At 59.3% G+C, this 16,400-nt stretch overlaps 1 protein-coding gene across 1 annotated transcript in view; it reads right to left on the bottom strand.

The window, feature by feature from the left end:
- Positions 1-2,334: 2,334 nt before the first annotated feature.
- BSN (bassoon presynaptic cytomatrix protein) overlaps positions 2,335-16,400 on the bottom strand; it is a 96,521-nt gene continuing 82,455 nt past the window's right edge. Inside the window, exons 5-11 of the mRNA XM_069473637.1 lie at positions 9,514-16,173; positions 5,169-7,242; positions 4,041-4,855; positions 3,809-3,908; positions 3,125-3,256; positions 2,814-2,868; positions 2,335-2,421 (exon numbers count right to left, since the gene is read on the bottom strand). Of these exons, the coding sequence (XP_069329738.1) occupies positions 2,828-2,868; positions 3,125-3,256; positions 3,809-3,908; positions 4,041-4,855; positions 5,169-7,242; positions 9,514-16,173 (9,822 nt within the window). The 3' untranslated portion in view covers positions 2,335-2,421; positions 2,814-2,827. The remainder of the gene's footprint in view (positions 2,422-2,813; positions 2,869-3,124; positions 3,257-3,808; positions 3,909-4,040; positions 4,856-5,168; positions 7,243-9,513; positions 16,174-16,400) is intronic.

Raw genomic sequence — 16,400 nt, 5'->3', positions numbered from 1 at the left:
CTCGAGGTCAGGAGTTCGAGACCAGCCTGAGCAAGAGTGAGACCCCGTCTCTACTAAAAATAGAAAGAAATGATTTGGACAGCTAAAAATATATATAGAAAAAAATTAGCCAGGCATGGTGGCACATGCCTGTAGTTCCAGCTACTCAGGAGGCTGAGGCAGAAGGATTGCTTGAGCCCAGGAGTTTGAGGTTGCTGTGAGCTAGGCTGATGCCACGGCACTCTAGCCCGGGCAACAGAGCGAGACTCTGTCTCAAAAAAAAACAAAAAAAAAGATAAACAAACAAACAAAACAAAACAAAAACAAAGTCAGTGGTCTCTGTCCACTGACACCGTGTGGCAGGACACACAACACGGCCATGTCTGTGTTTATTTTCCCTACTCAGTAACCATGCCCTGGGCATCTGCTGGCCCCAGGGCCCCCTGAAGTGACCTGCTTGCTGACTGTGTCAGGTCCTGCCCTGGACACCATACACATATATGGCCTGCACACCATGAGAGCACCCAAACCTCCAGATTTTTTTTAGAGATGGGGTCTTGCTCTGTTGCTCAGGCTGGAGTGCAGTGGCACAATCACAGCTCGCTGCAGCCTCAAACTCCTGGGCTCAAGGGATCCTCCTTGCCTCTGCCTCCTTAGTAGCTGGGACTACAGGCATGTGCCACCACAACTCGTTAATTTTTTTCATTTTTTAAGAGATGGGGTCTCACTATATTGCCCAGGCTGGCCTCGAACTCTTGGCCTCAAGTGATCCTCCCACCTCAGCCTCCTGAGTCACTGGGATTACAGGTGTGAACCACTGTGCCTGGCTCAAACCTCCATATTGTCAACCTTAAAGTGGCAAAGGTTAGGGAAGAGGTGGGCTCCAGGCCACAGGATGGTGGTAGGTGGTCCTGGCTGTGCACAGAACAGCTCCAACAGCCAAGCTATTCTCTCCACCACACAGGATGATGCACTTCCTCCTCCTCCCACAGAGGCAGGGCAAGATCAGGGCCGGGGCAGGCTCCAACAGGTGGCATCCCATCCTGTCTTGGCCATTGCAGCCAAGACAGAGCTAGGACTCCCAACCTGAGGCCCTTCTACTTTCTCCCTGGGCTGACCTAGTCTGGGACTGAGACTGCCCATCTAGTGACCTCCCTTTCCTCTATGTCCCTTTCCTGTCTGCCTCTCTACTCACTCTACTTTTTTTTTTTTTTTTTTTTTTGAGACAGAGTCTTGCTTTGTTGCCTGGGCTAGAGTGAGTGCCGTGGCGTCAGCCTAGCTCACAGAAACCTCAAACTCCTGGACTTAAGCGATCCTACTGCCTCAGCCTCCCGAGTAGCTGGGACTACAGGCATGCGCCACCATGCCCGGCTAATTTTTTGTATATATATATATTTTAGTTGTCCATATAATTTCTTTCTATTTTTAGTAGAGACGGGGTCTCACTCTTGCTCAGGCTGGTTTTGAACTCCTGACCTTGAGCGATCCACCTGCCTCGGCCTCCCAGAGTGCTAGGATTACAGGCGTGAGCCACCGCGCCCAGCCTTCTACTTTTTTTTTTTTTTTTTTTTTTTGAGATAGAGTCTCGCTTGTTGCCCAGGCTAGAGTGAGTGCCGTGGCATCAGCCTAGCTCACAGCAACCTCAAACTCCTGGGCTCAAGCAATCCTTCTGTCTCAGCCTCCTGAGTAGCTGGGACTACAGGCATGTGCCACCATGCCTGGCTAATTTTTTTCTATATATATTTTTAGCTGTCCAAATCATTTCTTTCTATTTTTAGTAGAGACGGGGTCTCACTCTTGCTCAGGCTGGTCTCGAACTCCTGACCTCGAGCGATCCTCCCACCTCGGCCTCCCAGAGTGCTAGGATTACAGGCGTGAGCCACTGCGCCCGGCCTTACTCTACTCTTCTATTTTGTGGGCCACAAACTCAGCCTGTGAAACAAATAGTGTCTTGACTTCATGCCCAGAGCTGCTAAGCTCTGCAGGGCTTGGGGACACCAGCTTCTTCCAACTGTTCCAGCCAGACAGCAGGGAAGAGGTGTGTTCCCCCACAGGAGCCACAGGCCACCTTGTCCTTCAGGATGACTTTGGACTCAGTGCCCAGTGCACAGAGCTCAAGTTGTAGGGTACAATTGGGTTTACTGGGCCCTTCCCCATGGGTACCACCTGACTCATCTGCCACTATCTCAGCCAGCTCAGTGGCCTGCTGGGTCCATCACAGCTGAAGGAATCCTACCAGGCCCTTCCTAGTTCACACTTATAGGAACTGGGTAGATATGGTCAGCCAGACCTTGGCCCTTCACCCCCTCCTCTGGCTCTGGCTCATCCCACCCTGGTCCTGACACTCACTGTTATACGCAGAGTCCAGAGCTGCGCCCAGGCCTCTGACTCCAGAGATTTTTCCACAGCAATGATATCATCTCTCTTCACCTCTTTAAGATCCTGTGGAGAATTTATAGGGGAGGGGTGGGGAGGAGCTGCATCCCAGGGGGACCTACCTATACCCTAATGCCAGCCCATAGCTGTGAGAGCTCTGCAGGGGGATGGGGATGGTGAGAAAGACAAGGGACATTGGCCCTGGCTTCCCTTTGCTGGAGATCTCTACTGACTTGCCCTTTGTTGGGGGCTCTGTGCACAATGTCCCTCCTCTTCCTTTCTCCTCCTATACTCGTAGGAGAGCACACTGCAGCTCTGGCCACACCACCTGATGAAGACTGGACTCCTCCCACAAGAACTCTTGGGACTTAAATCCACTCTCCCCCTGACCGCCCATACCCCTGCTTGTGCCTCAGGCCTTTCCCAGGAGAGGCCAGGTATAGGCTGCTCATACTCACCCTGCTGGGCATGATCACCAGAATGAAGAAAATTTTTTGCCAAAAGCAGAGACAGCTGTGACATAGAAAGAGGAGAGAGGCATAAGGATATTGAGCCAGACCCCTCCTAGTCAGGCTATTTGGCATAATGAAGCCAAGCTCAGCCCTGGGGCAGGGACTGCCCAGATTACCTCTGGGCATCAGTAGGTGGGCCCTCTGGCTGGCCTCTGCCCCTGTAACTGAGCCTGGAATCATCTCATAGACCCAACCTCTGCCAGAGTAGGGCCACAGAGCAGCCACCCACCATGGACCTGGCCACAGGCAGCGCATACCTTCTGTCAGCTTGCCAGCTTGCTCTGCTGCCCCACCAGGGAGGATCTTGGAGAACACACTCTCCCCGTCGGCACCTGGCTGGCTAGCAGGAGCTCCTGTAGGCCCTCCAGGCCTGGCTCCAGCCTTCGTGCCTAGGGGGAAAGAAACCACCATCATGAGTTAGGCTTGGCCTAGCTCTTCAGGGTGTGAGTGGGAGAGTGGCCACGAGGGAATCTCAACACAGGTACCCTGTGAGGCAGGAAGGTGAGGAGGAGGCTGGGGGAATGAAGCCAGGAAGATAAGAACAGGAAGAGAAAGTGTAGGAGGAAGCAGAAAAAAAGGAGATTGAGAAAGGTAAAGAAAAAGAAAGGGAGGAAAAGGCAGAGGAGGAGGAAAAGACAGGGAGAATGGGAAGGGGAAGGAAGGAGACAGTAAGAAGCCCTGGCCCCGGCCCTGTGCTTATTCATGCTTTCCAGGCTCTCTGCCCAGAGCTACCAGGGCCCAAAGGCCCCTGTGCTGATGACCCATTGGCTCTTTCGAACCCCAAGCTCATTTTCTGCTGGGGAGGTCTGCAGCCGACTGGGTACCTTCTCAGGATTAGTGAGGGCCAGCAGTGTGGGGGAGCTCAGGGTGCAACTGGGTGTAGGGAGACAACGACCTGGACACTCTGGGTCACAGCTGAGGGCACGGAAGTGTAGGCTCACCTGTGGGTCCCGGTCCTGGTGTTGGCTGGGCCTGAGGAGCCCTCACCTGTTGGGGTGCTTTGGCCGTCCCTTTAGAGCCGTTTGTCTGCTCTGCCCGTGGCTGCAACAAAGAATCTATAGCTGAGATTGTGCCCATTGACCCTGCCCATGCCCAATCTGGAACCAAGGGGTTGTCCAAGCTCCAGTCATAGCATCTGCCCTGGGTAGGACTCATGCATGGGAGCCTACTCACCGGTCCTGCTGGCTGAGGGCCTGCAGCTGTTGTGGGGCCTGGCTGAGGCTTCCCTACTGGCTGCTGGCTGGCAGCAGGGGCTGGGCCCCGGGCGGTGGGCTGGCTCTGCTGCTGCAGCCGAGCTTGTGACAGGGCCTGCTGAGGAGGCTGGAGCCCAAGACCTTGCTGCTGCTGCTGCTGCTGCTGCTGCTGCTGTTGCTGCTGCTGTGTCTGTGGCTGGCGCGAGGCTGCCCCTGAGGGTATCTGCCTGGATGATGGTGGCTGTGGCTGCTGTGGCCCCGGAGCTGCCTGCCGACCTTGGGCCTGGGGTTCTGGCTTTGGCTGCAGTGCGGCGGGCCCGGAGTGGGCCTGCCGGGAGCCCTTCTTGCTGTCAGAGGCATGATGGTATGCTGATGGAACACGGGATGGCTGTGAGTATTCGGCAGAGCTGGGGTACCCAGGCTGACCCTTCTTCGGCATGGCTGGGGCAGGGCTGGGCTGAGGGTGGGGCCGGGCCTCATGGCGACCCAGGTCCCGAACGTGTGGTTTGGCAGCACGCCGTCCCGGCTCCTCGCCAGTGTGGCGGCTTGAGTGCCGCCCGTGGTCACTGTGATGTCGGTGTTCCTTGGCTGAGGCGTGGCGGCCTGGGCCACCCTCATCATGAGGCCACAGGCCCTCCTCAGGGGGTTCATCGTAGTCATGGTAGCTGTGCCTGGCAGGGCCTCGCTTTTGGGAGGAGGAGGAAACTGCATGGCCCCCATGGTGCCTGAACCGGTCGGAGCGGGCATCCCGGGGCTTATCAAACCAGTCCGTCTCCTCCTGGCCTAGGTGATACGCTTCAGAGACCAAAAACAGAACACCATCAACCCCCAGGTTGGCTGCAGGGGGAGGCCTAGCTGAAGCCATGCAAAGAAACCAGAGAGTGGGTGCCACACCACAGCCATAAGCAGATCACTAGGCCCCCAGCCCACCCTCCCACGACCAGGGACCAGGGCGCAGGTGGTGCAGGCAAGGGCAGCCTGCAGCAGGGCCCACTAGATGAGGTGCCAGGCCAGACCCTGCTGGGACATCTTGGGGCCCAGGGCCCCACAGGCAGGCAGGCCCCCCAGGTGCTGAGTATCCGCAGAAATCACCCCTGGCTGCCATTACCTTCACTGTCGGAAACCACGCAGTGCGAATCATCCAGGATGTACTCCTCACGCTTATATGCGTGGGCCCGAGGTCCGTCCTTGACATGCTCCTGGACGTCAGGCATGGAGTGGCTGGAGCAGAATTGCGGGCAGGTATCCCCGGGAGGGAGGGGCCCCCCAGCAGGGCGGGGCCGCCCCAAGGGGCTGACAGGGCTCTCCTCTTCAGAGGCCTGGCTCCGCATGGGGGGCCGTGCTCGGCTGTGGGCCATGCTCAGGGATGAGGGCTTGGGGCCCGCTTTTTGAAGTCGCTCCACAGCTTCCCGTTCCCGTTCATACCCCTTGCCTCGGCCACTGAAATCATGGCTGGGCAGCTTCTCCCCACTGTATACAGATGACACCCGGGACCGGCTGCTCCCACCATACATGCGGTCGTCCTCCTCTACTGTGTCCCGGGTAGACACCCCATAGTACCTCTGCTGTTCATACACGTTCTTCTTGAGCCCATAGGTGATTTCATCTTGGAACTTCCTGCCCCGAGAGGCCAGGCTGCTGCTGACTGCAGGTGGAGGGTAGGAGGCCAGGTCTGACTCCACGTCCTTGGCCTCTTCAATAGGCGAGAACTTGGAGATCTTTTGCTCCATGCCCTGCTTCCGGTGCTTGCTGCGCTTTGAGGAGATGGCAGCCGGGGCCAGGCTCTTGGAGGCATGCTTGGGCCCCGCAGGCCCTGGACCATACTTCTCTGCTCGAGCCCCATGTCTATAGTCGCTGTCACTGTAGTAGTGGGCACTGGCTGGTCGGCCATTGCTCTCCATACTCCGGTGGTGGCCAGTCTTCCCACGGGGGTCATATGAGTCCTCCTCAGATTCCTCCTCCCCTCTGCCATAGCAGCAGGGCAGCGTGGACCCCTCAAGGACACCTGGTTCTCCGGGCTCCTTCCCTGGACGCCCACTGCTGCCTGGCCCCAAGGGCTCTAGCCGCTGGCTATCAGGGGCAGTAGAGGTGCTGTCCTTGGTCAGCTCACTGATGTCATCGATCATCACATAGTTCCGAGGAACATTCTGCTCCAGACTAGTGTAATGTGAGTCAGAGGGGTAGGTGGGGGCTGGGCTCTGGCTCACACTGCTACGGTCACTGGCCCGGGGCAGCTCAGGGGTCTTGCCCTGTTCATAACTGCTGCTCATTTCTGGGCCACTGTAGCTGGTTTCAGAGGGGGCCGAAGACATGGCCACAACGGGGCTGGTGATCACCTCATAGTTGGTGGGCACTTTCTGCTCCAAGTCAGCTAGAGATGTCTGGCGTGGCTTCTGGTGGGGGGCACGGCTGTCAGCTGGGACCGGAAAAAGGGTGCTCTGTGTGGTTGACATGGGTGTTTGGGCTGTATAGTGGCCTGTGGGACGGAAAGCCTGCTGGTTTGGCAGGCCGGGCTCAGCTGGGTAGCTGGTGCCTGGAGGAAAGGCAGGTGCTGGGTATGTGCTGGGGCCAGGGTAGGTGGGTGGTTGGTGGGCTGGGAATCCGTTCTGAGTTGGCCCACCACTGCCTGCAGTGTACTGTGGGGCTGGAGGTGGGAACCGGGGCTGCTGGAAGACAGCAGGGCCAGAGGGGGTGGCAGGAGCCGCGGCAGTGGCAGGGAAGTCCACATACTGGCCAGCGGGAGTGGTGCAGCCCTGGAGACGCAGCTGGTTGAGCTCGCTGTCCGACAGATAGTCACGATGCTCACCAAGACCTCGCAAGGGTGGGTAGTCACGGCCACCCCGGTCTTTGGCCAAAGACTCTTTGCGCTGTGTGATACCAAGCTCCAGGTACTTGAGCTTGGCATCAATCTCCTTCTCCTCCTCGTCCAGCTCTGCCTGCTTCTTGCGCAGCTTGGTGGACTCATGCTCCACCAGCCGCAGGTCCCGGTCCAGCTCCCGGAGCAGGCTGGCCTTGGTAGCAGGGACAGCGGTGGGCCCCGCCAGCCCTCGCTGCAGCAGGCTGGCTGCATACAGCTGTTGGGGGGCCTGGCCAGCCAGGGGAAGGTGAGCCTCCTCTGGAGGGGGGCTGGGTAGTGTCCGCTTCACCTTGCGGACCAGGCTGTTGGGTGGCAGCGCCGACACCTGAGACAGAGGGAAGGGTGGGCAGCACTGAGACCCAAGGTGTGGGTGACTTGGCAGGGCATGGGGTAGAAGAACCCAGGTCTGGGCTGGGGTGGGAGCTGGGCTCCGCACTGTTGGTTCCCTGATTTACCAGGCAGCCTCAAGGCCTACCCTGCCCACGCACTGGCCTTGGTTTCTTTGCTATGGAGGGAAGGTCTGTGATCATTTAACAGGCCTTTTCCTTCCCAGAGCTCTGGACAGTGGGCGAGTGAGGAAGGGGCAGAGTTCCTTCTGTGCAGGTTTCCAGCACTGGCCTGGCACACATGGCTTTGAGACCCCTGCACATCTCCACTGGGCTTCCACCCTCTGAGGTAAGGAGAGAACAGGTGTGGCTGTGGATTTGAGTCCTAGCAGCTGATCGAGGCAGAGGGTGGTGGAGGGCACAGACAGGAGGAGTGGAATAGAATGGGTTGTGGGCCCACCAGGCTCTCTAGAGGATCCTGGGAAGGGGCATATGCTCACTGTATGTCAGCTGTCACAGGCTCTGAGTCTTTTTCTCCTTCCTGCTCTAATTCCTCTCTAAAATGATATGCTCCTCAGCTGCCTGCTCACTCTCCTTCTCTAGTGCCCTGCACCACCCTCTACCAAACCCTCTGGGCTCTTGGCCAGGCCCCCAGCTCCCTCCACAACCCTCTGTAAACCAGCTTCTTCTGCAGCCACTAGTGCACCTCTAGATCCTCCCCAGCCCTGTCTCCAGCAGTATGGCTTCCTGGCTAAGGTTCCCTGAAAGTGCTCACCATGGGATCCTCCTTACCCGCCCTTGATGCTCTGCGTTGCCAGACAGTTCACTCTGGGTGCTCCCTTACCTGTAGCTCCTAGCCTTCCCAGCATGCCCAACACTTTTGGGTTTCATGAACCACCCAAATCCCCAAAATATACTGAAGACCAACATCAAGATTCTTACTTTTTACCTTGCTAGGTAACTGCATAAAAACCTCCCACCTACTTTCACCATATGTCATTAAAAAAATGATAGTGTGCCCCAAATTCTCAGAACAAAAGGGTGGGCCTTTAATAGGAAAAATTTAGCTTTTTGAACTCCTCACTCTGTTGTCTGTCTTTTCTTAATTTGGCCACATATTGTGAGTGCCCATCATGGCCTGACCCCACATGGCCAGCCCATGGGACCTCTGTGCCTAGAGCCAGGACGACCGTGCCTCTCTGACCTGCCCTCCCTGCCAGCCCAGACTCCTGATCCCATCCTCAACCCTATCTGGCCTGCACGCACCAGGGCTCTTCACTACCCAAGCTCATCACCTTCACAACCCCACTCTGATGCCCCATTTTTCCCTCTCTGCTTCATACCCAGAAAACGGGCAAATATACTTCATAATTCCTCTGGCTCCTACCTCCTCTCCCAGGTCTCTTCCTTCAGCCCATTGGCCATACTCTGCCCAGGAAGCTTTCCAAAATATCCATCTTGTCCTGTCTCACATGCCTAAAACCTCCAGGGGCTCCCAGAGCCTTCAGGAAAAGCCCACCCTCCTCAGCCTGGCACTCAGTCCTTGGCATCAGGCCCACACAACCTTCTATCCTCATTTCCACTGCAGCCCATGGCCAGGCCACCTCTCACAGTCCCTGTATATCACTGGCAACTAAAGCCACAGCCACGGGTAAGTTTATGCTCCAGGAGCCCCTATCTAGGGAAGCAGACAGGTATGTAAACAGATTTACTGAGGGCCCGGTAGGGGCGGGGAACACCCTGAGGCAGAGGGCACACTGCGGCCCACTGAGATGAGCCTCGAGGGCTAGACCATGGGGTTTGGACTTCCTGTGGTGCAATGGAAGCCAGGCCAGGGCTGGGAAGTGGGGAGCAGCCCAGCTAGATCTATGTTACTCATTTTCTCAGGAAACATCCATAGATGAGGTTTGGAGTGGGAGGGGCCAAGACTAGAAGTAAGAGTGGAACAGGCCTGAAGGGGAGGTGGCAGGGGCTGGACTAGGTATGGGGGGATGAAGGGACAGTGCTTGGGAGAGGCTGAAGTCTCTAGTGGGGTGTCTGGCTTTAAGGCTGTGGGGGCCATGTGTGTCTGGATCTGCCCAGGCTGGGCCTGCCAGGTTGTGGGCTCTATCAGATGTCATCAAGGAGGGTCTGTTCCTTGGCTCCTTCCCCTGGGCCTCTGGAGTCAAAGGTGACTCCACTCCCACCCCAGGAGAAGCCCCTCCCTGTGGGGGCCCCTCAGGCTAGGCAGAGACCCCTGTCCCACCCTGGACCAGCCCCTGTGCCCATACCTGGCTACCCAGTCCCCCCTGGTGCTGGTAGAGGGAGAACCTCTCTTTGGCAGACTCCTCGGCGGTGGGGCTGAGGGGCTTAGGGTCAGACAAGGACCGCTGCAGGGTCTTCATGGGGCGAGGCAGCGTCTGCTGGCGGAGAGCGCTGTCAGCTGTGAAGTGCTTCTGGGGACTCACGTGAGCCTTGTTCAGCCTCTCGCTGGAAGCAAAGGAGGTGTCCAGGAGCCGGTGTGGGGACAGGGGTGAGACTGGTGAGTAGAGGACCTGGGGGGACTTGGGAGGCTGGCGGCTCACAAGCTGTGAGAGAGACTCCGGGGGCAGGTGGGACTGGTACCCGATCTCCAGAGGATCCGGCTTCTTTTTTTCAAACCTGCCCAAAGGCCCTGGGGTGACGATCTGGATGCCAGGCAGGTAGGGGCTGATGGCAGTTGGCCCTACAAGCTGCGGCCCGACCACACCCTGGGCCTGCCCATCTGGCTCCGTCTGGCAGGCTAGGCTCTCCCCACGCCCAGTCTTCTCTGGTGCTGATATGTACCTGACGATCTCCACCTTGGGGTCAGTGGCAGCTGTGATGTGGATGGCTGGAGAGACCCTGGGCAGCTGATCAGGCTCCGTCTGCACAGAGCAGTCACTGATGGTCTGGATGCCCACACTGCTCATGGCCCTCACAGTGGCGGTGGCAGTGGATGATGAGGCAGTGGCATCGTGCTTGCTGTCAGAGCCCGAGTCAGAGTGGCGGGAAAGACGGGACCTACGGCGGCGCACTGGCTGCTCCCACTCGGCACTGTCCTCATCGTCCGTTTGCACACTGCAGTCAGCACTCCGCCGTGCCCGCCGCCGCCGGCTCAGAAGGTAGCGGCTCTCCCCGTCCTCATCGTCCGTCTGCACACTGCTGTCAGCAATCCTCCTGACCACACAGGGCTCAGGCCCCGATTCTGGCTCGCAGGCATCCCGCAGGCGTGGCATGGAGTGCCGCTTCTTGATGCCAGTGCGACCTGCCTCCCACTGCTCCTCAGTTTGCAGTGACATGTCTGAGGCAGAGCTGGGAAGACCCCGGTGCAGCACAGGCTCACGAGGCTGCCCAGGCCCCTCAGGCCCTGCCACGGCAATGAAGGCTGTGTGTGTCAGCGGGGGCCAGTACTGGCCATTCTGGGCTAGCTCAGTGGCTGCTGGGGGAGGCCCTCGGCTGGGTGCCTCACAGGCTGCAGGGAAGGGAGCCTTCTGCCGCTGCTTCTGCTCCTCTAGCTGCTGCTGCAGCTGCTGCTGTAGCTGCTGGATCTGCTCTAGCTGCAGACGCTGCTGTGCTAGCTGCTCCCGCTGCAGTGCAAACTGAGCCTGGCGTTCCTCTTGCTGCTGCTGCAGCACATGATGCTTGATGGTCTGCAGCTCCTGCAACTCCCGCTGTACTAGCAGCTGCTCTTCCTCACGGTGCCTCTGCAGCTCCACACGCTCCCGCTCTAGCTCCTCTTGCAACCGCAGCTGTCGCAGCTTCTCCAACTCCACCCGCTCCCGCTCCAGCTGTAGCAGCTGCTCCTGCTGCTTCCGCTGTCTCTCCTCCTGTGATGCTTCCTCCTTCTCAAGTCCTGGCCGGCTGAGGGCCCCACTGCCACCCCCAGGAGTAGCATCTCCTGGTGGCTTCTGGGCAGTTAGTGGGGAGGGGGCTGGGGCTCCTGCAGCCTCCTTGACAGCAGCAGGGGTGGTTGTGGAAAGAGACTCTTCCCGTGCAGCCCCTGCTGGCAGCTCTGGCCTTGGTGGGCCCCCAGCCCCTGGGGCCTTGGCAGCAGCAGGTTTCCCCAGGTAGACAGGCCCCTCAGCAGGTGGGACACTGGAAGCAATGGGGAATCTACTTGGTGCATGATATCGGTAAAGCCCTGTGGGCCCCAGAGGTACCCGGGGGGCAATCATGGGCACACGTGTCAGGCTGGTGAGTGGCACAGCTGTGACTCCACCAGACGCATAAGGCCTGTACATGCCACCACGCACCATGGGCCGCAGTACTGATGCGGGCTGGGTGGTAATGGGTAATGTTGCGGCAATTGGGGTGTTGATAGTCGAGTAAATCATGCCATCAGCTGCGCGCACAGTAGCTGTGGATGGCAGCAGCTGTCTGACTGCTGTTCCCTGGCCTCCTGCAGGCCCATACTGGGCCAAGTTCCCAGGACTCGGGTGCCCCTCTGGGAAGGTGGGATTACCAAGGAGTCCAGGTCTTGAAGGAGCCAGACCCTGAGGAGCACTGATCCCAGGCCTGTGCTGAGGCTGGTATTGAACAAGGTCAGGGCCACCACCACCACTGCCATGCCGCCCACCATACTGGTCCATGGAGTTGAGGGCAGCACACATGCGGCTGATCTCACGGGCTGTGGTGGCACTGTACTGGGCCAGGCTGGCCTCCTGGAAGCCAACTACTTCTCCCCGCTGGCCATACCTGTGATCTGAATAGATGTTCGACACTGAACTATAACGCCGCATGGGAAGTGGGTGAGTCAAAAGATCTGTAGGATGACGCAGGTCTGTGAATGAGCCATATTGCAAACCCTGCCCTAGGTAGCGTCCGTCTGCAAAGCCCAGACTGTAGGAATGCTTCAGTGAGCTGAGGTCCATAGCCGACTCTCGTCCAGGGCCCTGGAAGAGCTGCCCAATCCGGTGGGCGTGGTAGTTGAGGCCAGCCTCAGCCAAATTGGTGTCAGACATGGAAGAGTACAGCCTTCCAGGGAGGCCCTGTGAGTAGGGCCTCTGCTCCTCAGGGGGCCCAGGCCCCACTACCCCCTGTGCCCGGTAGGTGGGGGGCTCGGGAGGCTCAGGGTCCCGGGGACCATAGAAGGGACCACTGCCTTGGCCAGGTGGGGCAGCATCTGCCATGCTTTTCTCAGGCACGCTAGGGGCAGGGTGGAAGGTGCCAGTACAGCTACTTCCAAAGGGGAACTTGTAGACCATGTCACAGCATGCCAGCTGGCTCTCAGGCCTCATCCCAGTGAGGTCCAGGGCACCTGCTGGCTCCTCTGGGAGCAATGTGGTCACAGTGCCTGCTGTGCCCTCTCCCATCTGCACCACCACTGTGTGTGTCTTCCTGGCACCTGGCAGAGCATGTGACCGCAGCTCTGCAGGGGTGGCCCGGTGGGGCTCAGCAGCAGGCTCTGGCACTGGGCCTGGCTTGAGGCCAACACTCTGGGCGGTGCCCATCTGAGTGATCAAAACATCCCTTCTGGCCAGAGGTACTACCTGGTTGGGCAGGTTATACCTGGCAAACTTGGCCTCCCTGGGTCTTCCCCGGGGCCCACCTCGGTATGGGGTTGTCTGGACAGCCTGCTCGACCTGCTTGACCTGGGTCAGGCACACAGGGCTACCCACACCCTGGCCAAAGTCGAGGCGGCTCTGGAAGGGGTCTCCGTAGACCACAGGCTGCTTTTGCTGAGCCATGAGCACAGACGAGGCCATGGTAATGCTCACGGTGGTGGCAGTGCCAAGGAAGGCATGGGTCTGCTCCTGGGCGTTGAGGTTGATAACCAAGGGCTGCACAGCAGTCGACTGGCGTCCTGGGATTGGATCCAAGGCCAGTCCATACTTCCTCGCTTCCATGGCAAGAGAGGTGAGGTCCATGCCCTGGTCAGTGAGGATGATGGGCGTGGGCTTACCAGCTGTGCGGAGGTCTACCACTGCACTGCCAGGGGGCCTGGGGCCTGGCTCAACCCTAGACGTTCCAGGGACAGAGGAGATCCGGCACAGGGAGATGTTCTCAGCAGGGAGGGCGCCCCAGCCATATAGTGCCAGGGGCCCGTCTGCACCTGCACTGGGCACTCGTGGGAAGCCAGGTGGCCCAGGTGGCTCTGGGGGCAGCTGAGAGACACTTGGAGGTGTTGTCTGGCTGTAGCTATGGGTGGTGGGCTGGGTGTCAGTAGGTGAGCACAGCGGGGAGGTGGAGGCACTGGCATGTACCATCCTGGTCTGGCTGGAGGCATCTGATGCCAGTGTGATGACCATAAAGGGAGACTCCTGTGAGGACTGCTGCCATGCCAGGCGAGGCGTGCTGGGTCGGTGTGGTGTCTGTGTGCCCTGGGCTACCATGGGTGTGGGGGTGGAGGCGCCAGGACTTCGTGGCATGTCTGAGGCAGGGATTGGGCTTGGCGTCTGTGTAGAGAACTCTGCTGTGGCCCTTGGGCCCAACTTGCCAAGGGAGAATGTGGGACTCTCTGAGGGAGAGGATGGGGAGAGAGGTGGGCTAGAGCTTGCAAAGTAGGAATATGCCCGAGGAGGCTGAGTGGCACCCTCACTGTCACTCCCACTCAGGAGCTTCTCTCTGGCAGCCCGTCCACCTGCAGCAGGGCCACTGGGGGCCTTGGGTAGCTCCTCAGTTTGGGACCCATAGTTTGCAGTGGTTGGGCTCTGTCCATAGCTGTAGCCTGCGGAAGATGGTGAAGGACTCCGCTCAGAGCCTGCCGGGGAGGTCGGAGTTATATACCCTCGTGGCAGGCCAGCTGGACCAGGAGCCACAGTTGTGGTGGCAGGAGTCCCAGGGCCTTGGGGGAAGGATGTGCCTACCTCCTTGGAGGCTGGGCTGGGGGAGGCGGGAGAGCTGTGCAGCTTGAGGGGTTCCTGAGGCTCCTTTGCAAAATGCTGAGTGACGCAGACATCAGGAATAACTCGGCCCCCGCTGCTGTCTGAGGAGGTGGAGGTGGAGAAGGACACAGGGGCAGCAAGCTGGGTGGGACTGGTACCAGGGGTAAGTGGGCCACCATTTTGCTTCATTGGGTCCATGTATGCACTCTCAGCATTCAGAAACTGCTTCTCCTTCTTCTTGTCCTCAGCAAAGGCCAGGTCCCGTGAGGAGGCCTGCCGCATGCGAACTATGCTCTGTGATGTCTGAAGAATTTCCTCATACACAGCTGCTTCCAGGCTGGCGGGTGTGCCCTCTGAGGCAGGCTGAGCAGTCCGGCTATAGTCATGGTCTGGGGCACCTTGGTATTCAAAGGAGCCCTGACCCCGGGGGCCTGTGGGCTGAGAGGGGCCACCATGGGGCCCCTGGGCCCCTGCCACCTGGCCCTGTTGCCGCTGGAGCAGCTCGGCTTTTCTCATCATCTCCTCGTAGGCCTCCTCAGCGCTCTTGAGGGGCCGAACAGAACTGGGAGTGGTGGAGCTACCCGAGGGCGTCTCAGTTGGTGAGTAGAGGGACATGAAGGTGGGCAGATTGTACTCACTGCCCGACTTGTAGAGCCGGCTGGGGCCGCTATCCAGGGCCTCAGCCTCAGAGTCAAGAGAGGGCGAGGGCGAGTACTCGGAGCAGGAGGAGCGGTGTAGCTCTTCCATCTCAGCTGCCTGCCTCAGCTCCTCCGTAGGGGAGGCGTCCTCAATGGGCGACAAGTTACTGGGTGGCGTTTTGGAGCGCTCGCGCCGCCTCTGAGCCCGCAGTTCTTCCTTGTCCCGCCGGGTCTTGCGGGCGGTGCTGCGGATGCGCTGCTGCTCCACCTCCCGCATCTTCTCCTGCTCACGCAGCAGCTCCTCTTCCTCCCGCAGCTCCTCCTCTTCTGAGGAGTCCTCGATGGTAGGCAGCAGGGGCCCATGGGAGCGGTGCCGGGCCTTGCGCTGCTGCTTCGCTTCTTCGAGCCGCTGCCGGCGGCTGGGGCTGCTGTCACTGTCCTCCTCTAGGGAGGACAGGGAGGTGGGAGAGGTGCCTGACGTGTAGCTGGGTGTGGAAGCAGGCAGTGTAGAGGAGTGCTCACCACGGGAGCGGTCCTCGGGGGAGCCCGTCAGGCTCTCCATCTCCAGCTCGGGCTCCCGGTCCAGGCTGGGGTCAGGGCCTTGGCCCAGGTCTAGCTCATGGCCATAGCTGCCCGTGCTGTTGAGCTCAATGGTCTTGAAGCGGCGGAGCCCTCCCTGCAGGGCCCCACTGCCACCAGTGGCCTCTGCTGGACCTCCCTCAGAGAGCAGCTCCTCGTAGCCTGTGGTGGCATTGTGGGGCAGGCGCCTCTTGGGCAGTGCAGCTGGATCTTGGCTAGGCTCAGGCCTGGGCCTAGAGCCGGCCTTCTGGGTGCCATGTTTGGCCAGGCCACGCCCGGAGGTGGCAGTGTCATCCTCCTCCAGGTTGTCTTCCTCAGCACTCATCTCTAGGATCTGCCGTCGCATGAACTCCTCATCAGTCAGTTCTGCTGCCCGGGCTGGGGGCTGGGGTGGAAGAGGAGACAGGCCGCCCTCACTGCTGTCTTCCACATAGTCATGCCTCAGCTGGCTGCCAAAGTCATCTGAGGACTCGGCTGTGTCCCGCTGCTCCCTCCGGCGCCCCCAATTGCGAGAGCCTTCCTCTTCCTCCAGGATATCCTCCAGCTCCTCCTCAGAGTCGAAGGCCTCAGGCGTGATGGACAAGGAGTGGGGCCGTCTTGTCTGCTCCTCCCCGGTGCTGCTGCAGGGTGGCTTGCTCTGCTCACCACTGGGGGCCAGGCCTGGTGCCTCCAGCAAAGGCCGCATGCTACTCCCCACCTTGTGGATCTCTGAGGGGCTGGGTGGGTGTGGCCCTGTCACCCCTGCACTGTCCAACTGTTCCACCTCATGCTGCACAACTCCTGTGATTTCACTCTGGGAGCTGGAGATGCCATCGGAGGAATAGCCTGTGTCGCTGAGGCTCTGTGGGCTCCGAGACACATCCTGAGAGTAAGGCTTGCCCACTAATTCCTGCAGCAGGGTGAGAAGCAGACACTGACTCTCCTGGCAGACAGCTGATGGTGGCAGCCCAGCCCTCTCTGTCAATCCCAGGACCCTAAGGCAGGGTCCCTCCACTTCCCAAGTGTTTAGGGCCCACCACCCACCCTATCTCTCTGGCCTTGAATAACCTGCAGGTTCCTGGCAAGCCCCAAGCAACCCTAGGTCTTCCAAGAGAAACTTTACTAGATCAAAGGGTA

This window comes from Eulemur rufifrons, chromosome 7 (genome assembly GCF_041146395.1).
Source record: "Eulemur rufifrons isolate Redbay chromosome 7, OSU_ERuf_1, whole genome shotgun sequence".
NCBI classification, from domain to species: Eukaryota; Metazoa; Chordata; class Mammalia; order Primates; family Lemuridae; genus Eulemur; species Eulemur rufifrons.
Note: the sequence above shows the minus strand (reverse complement) of the source record. Positions and strands in the feature narration are given on the sequence as shown.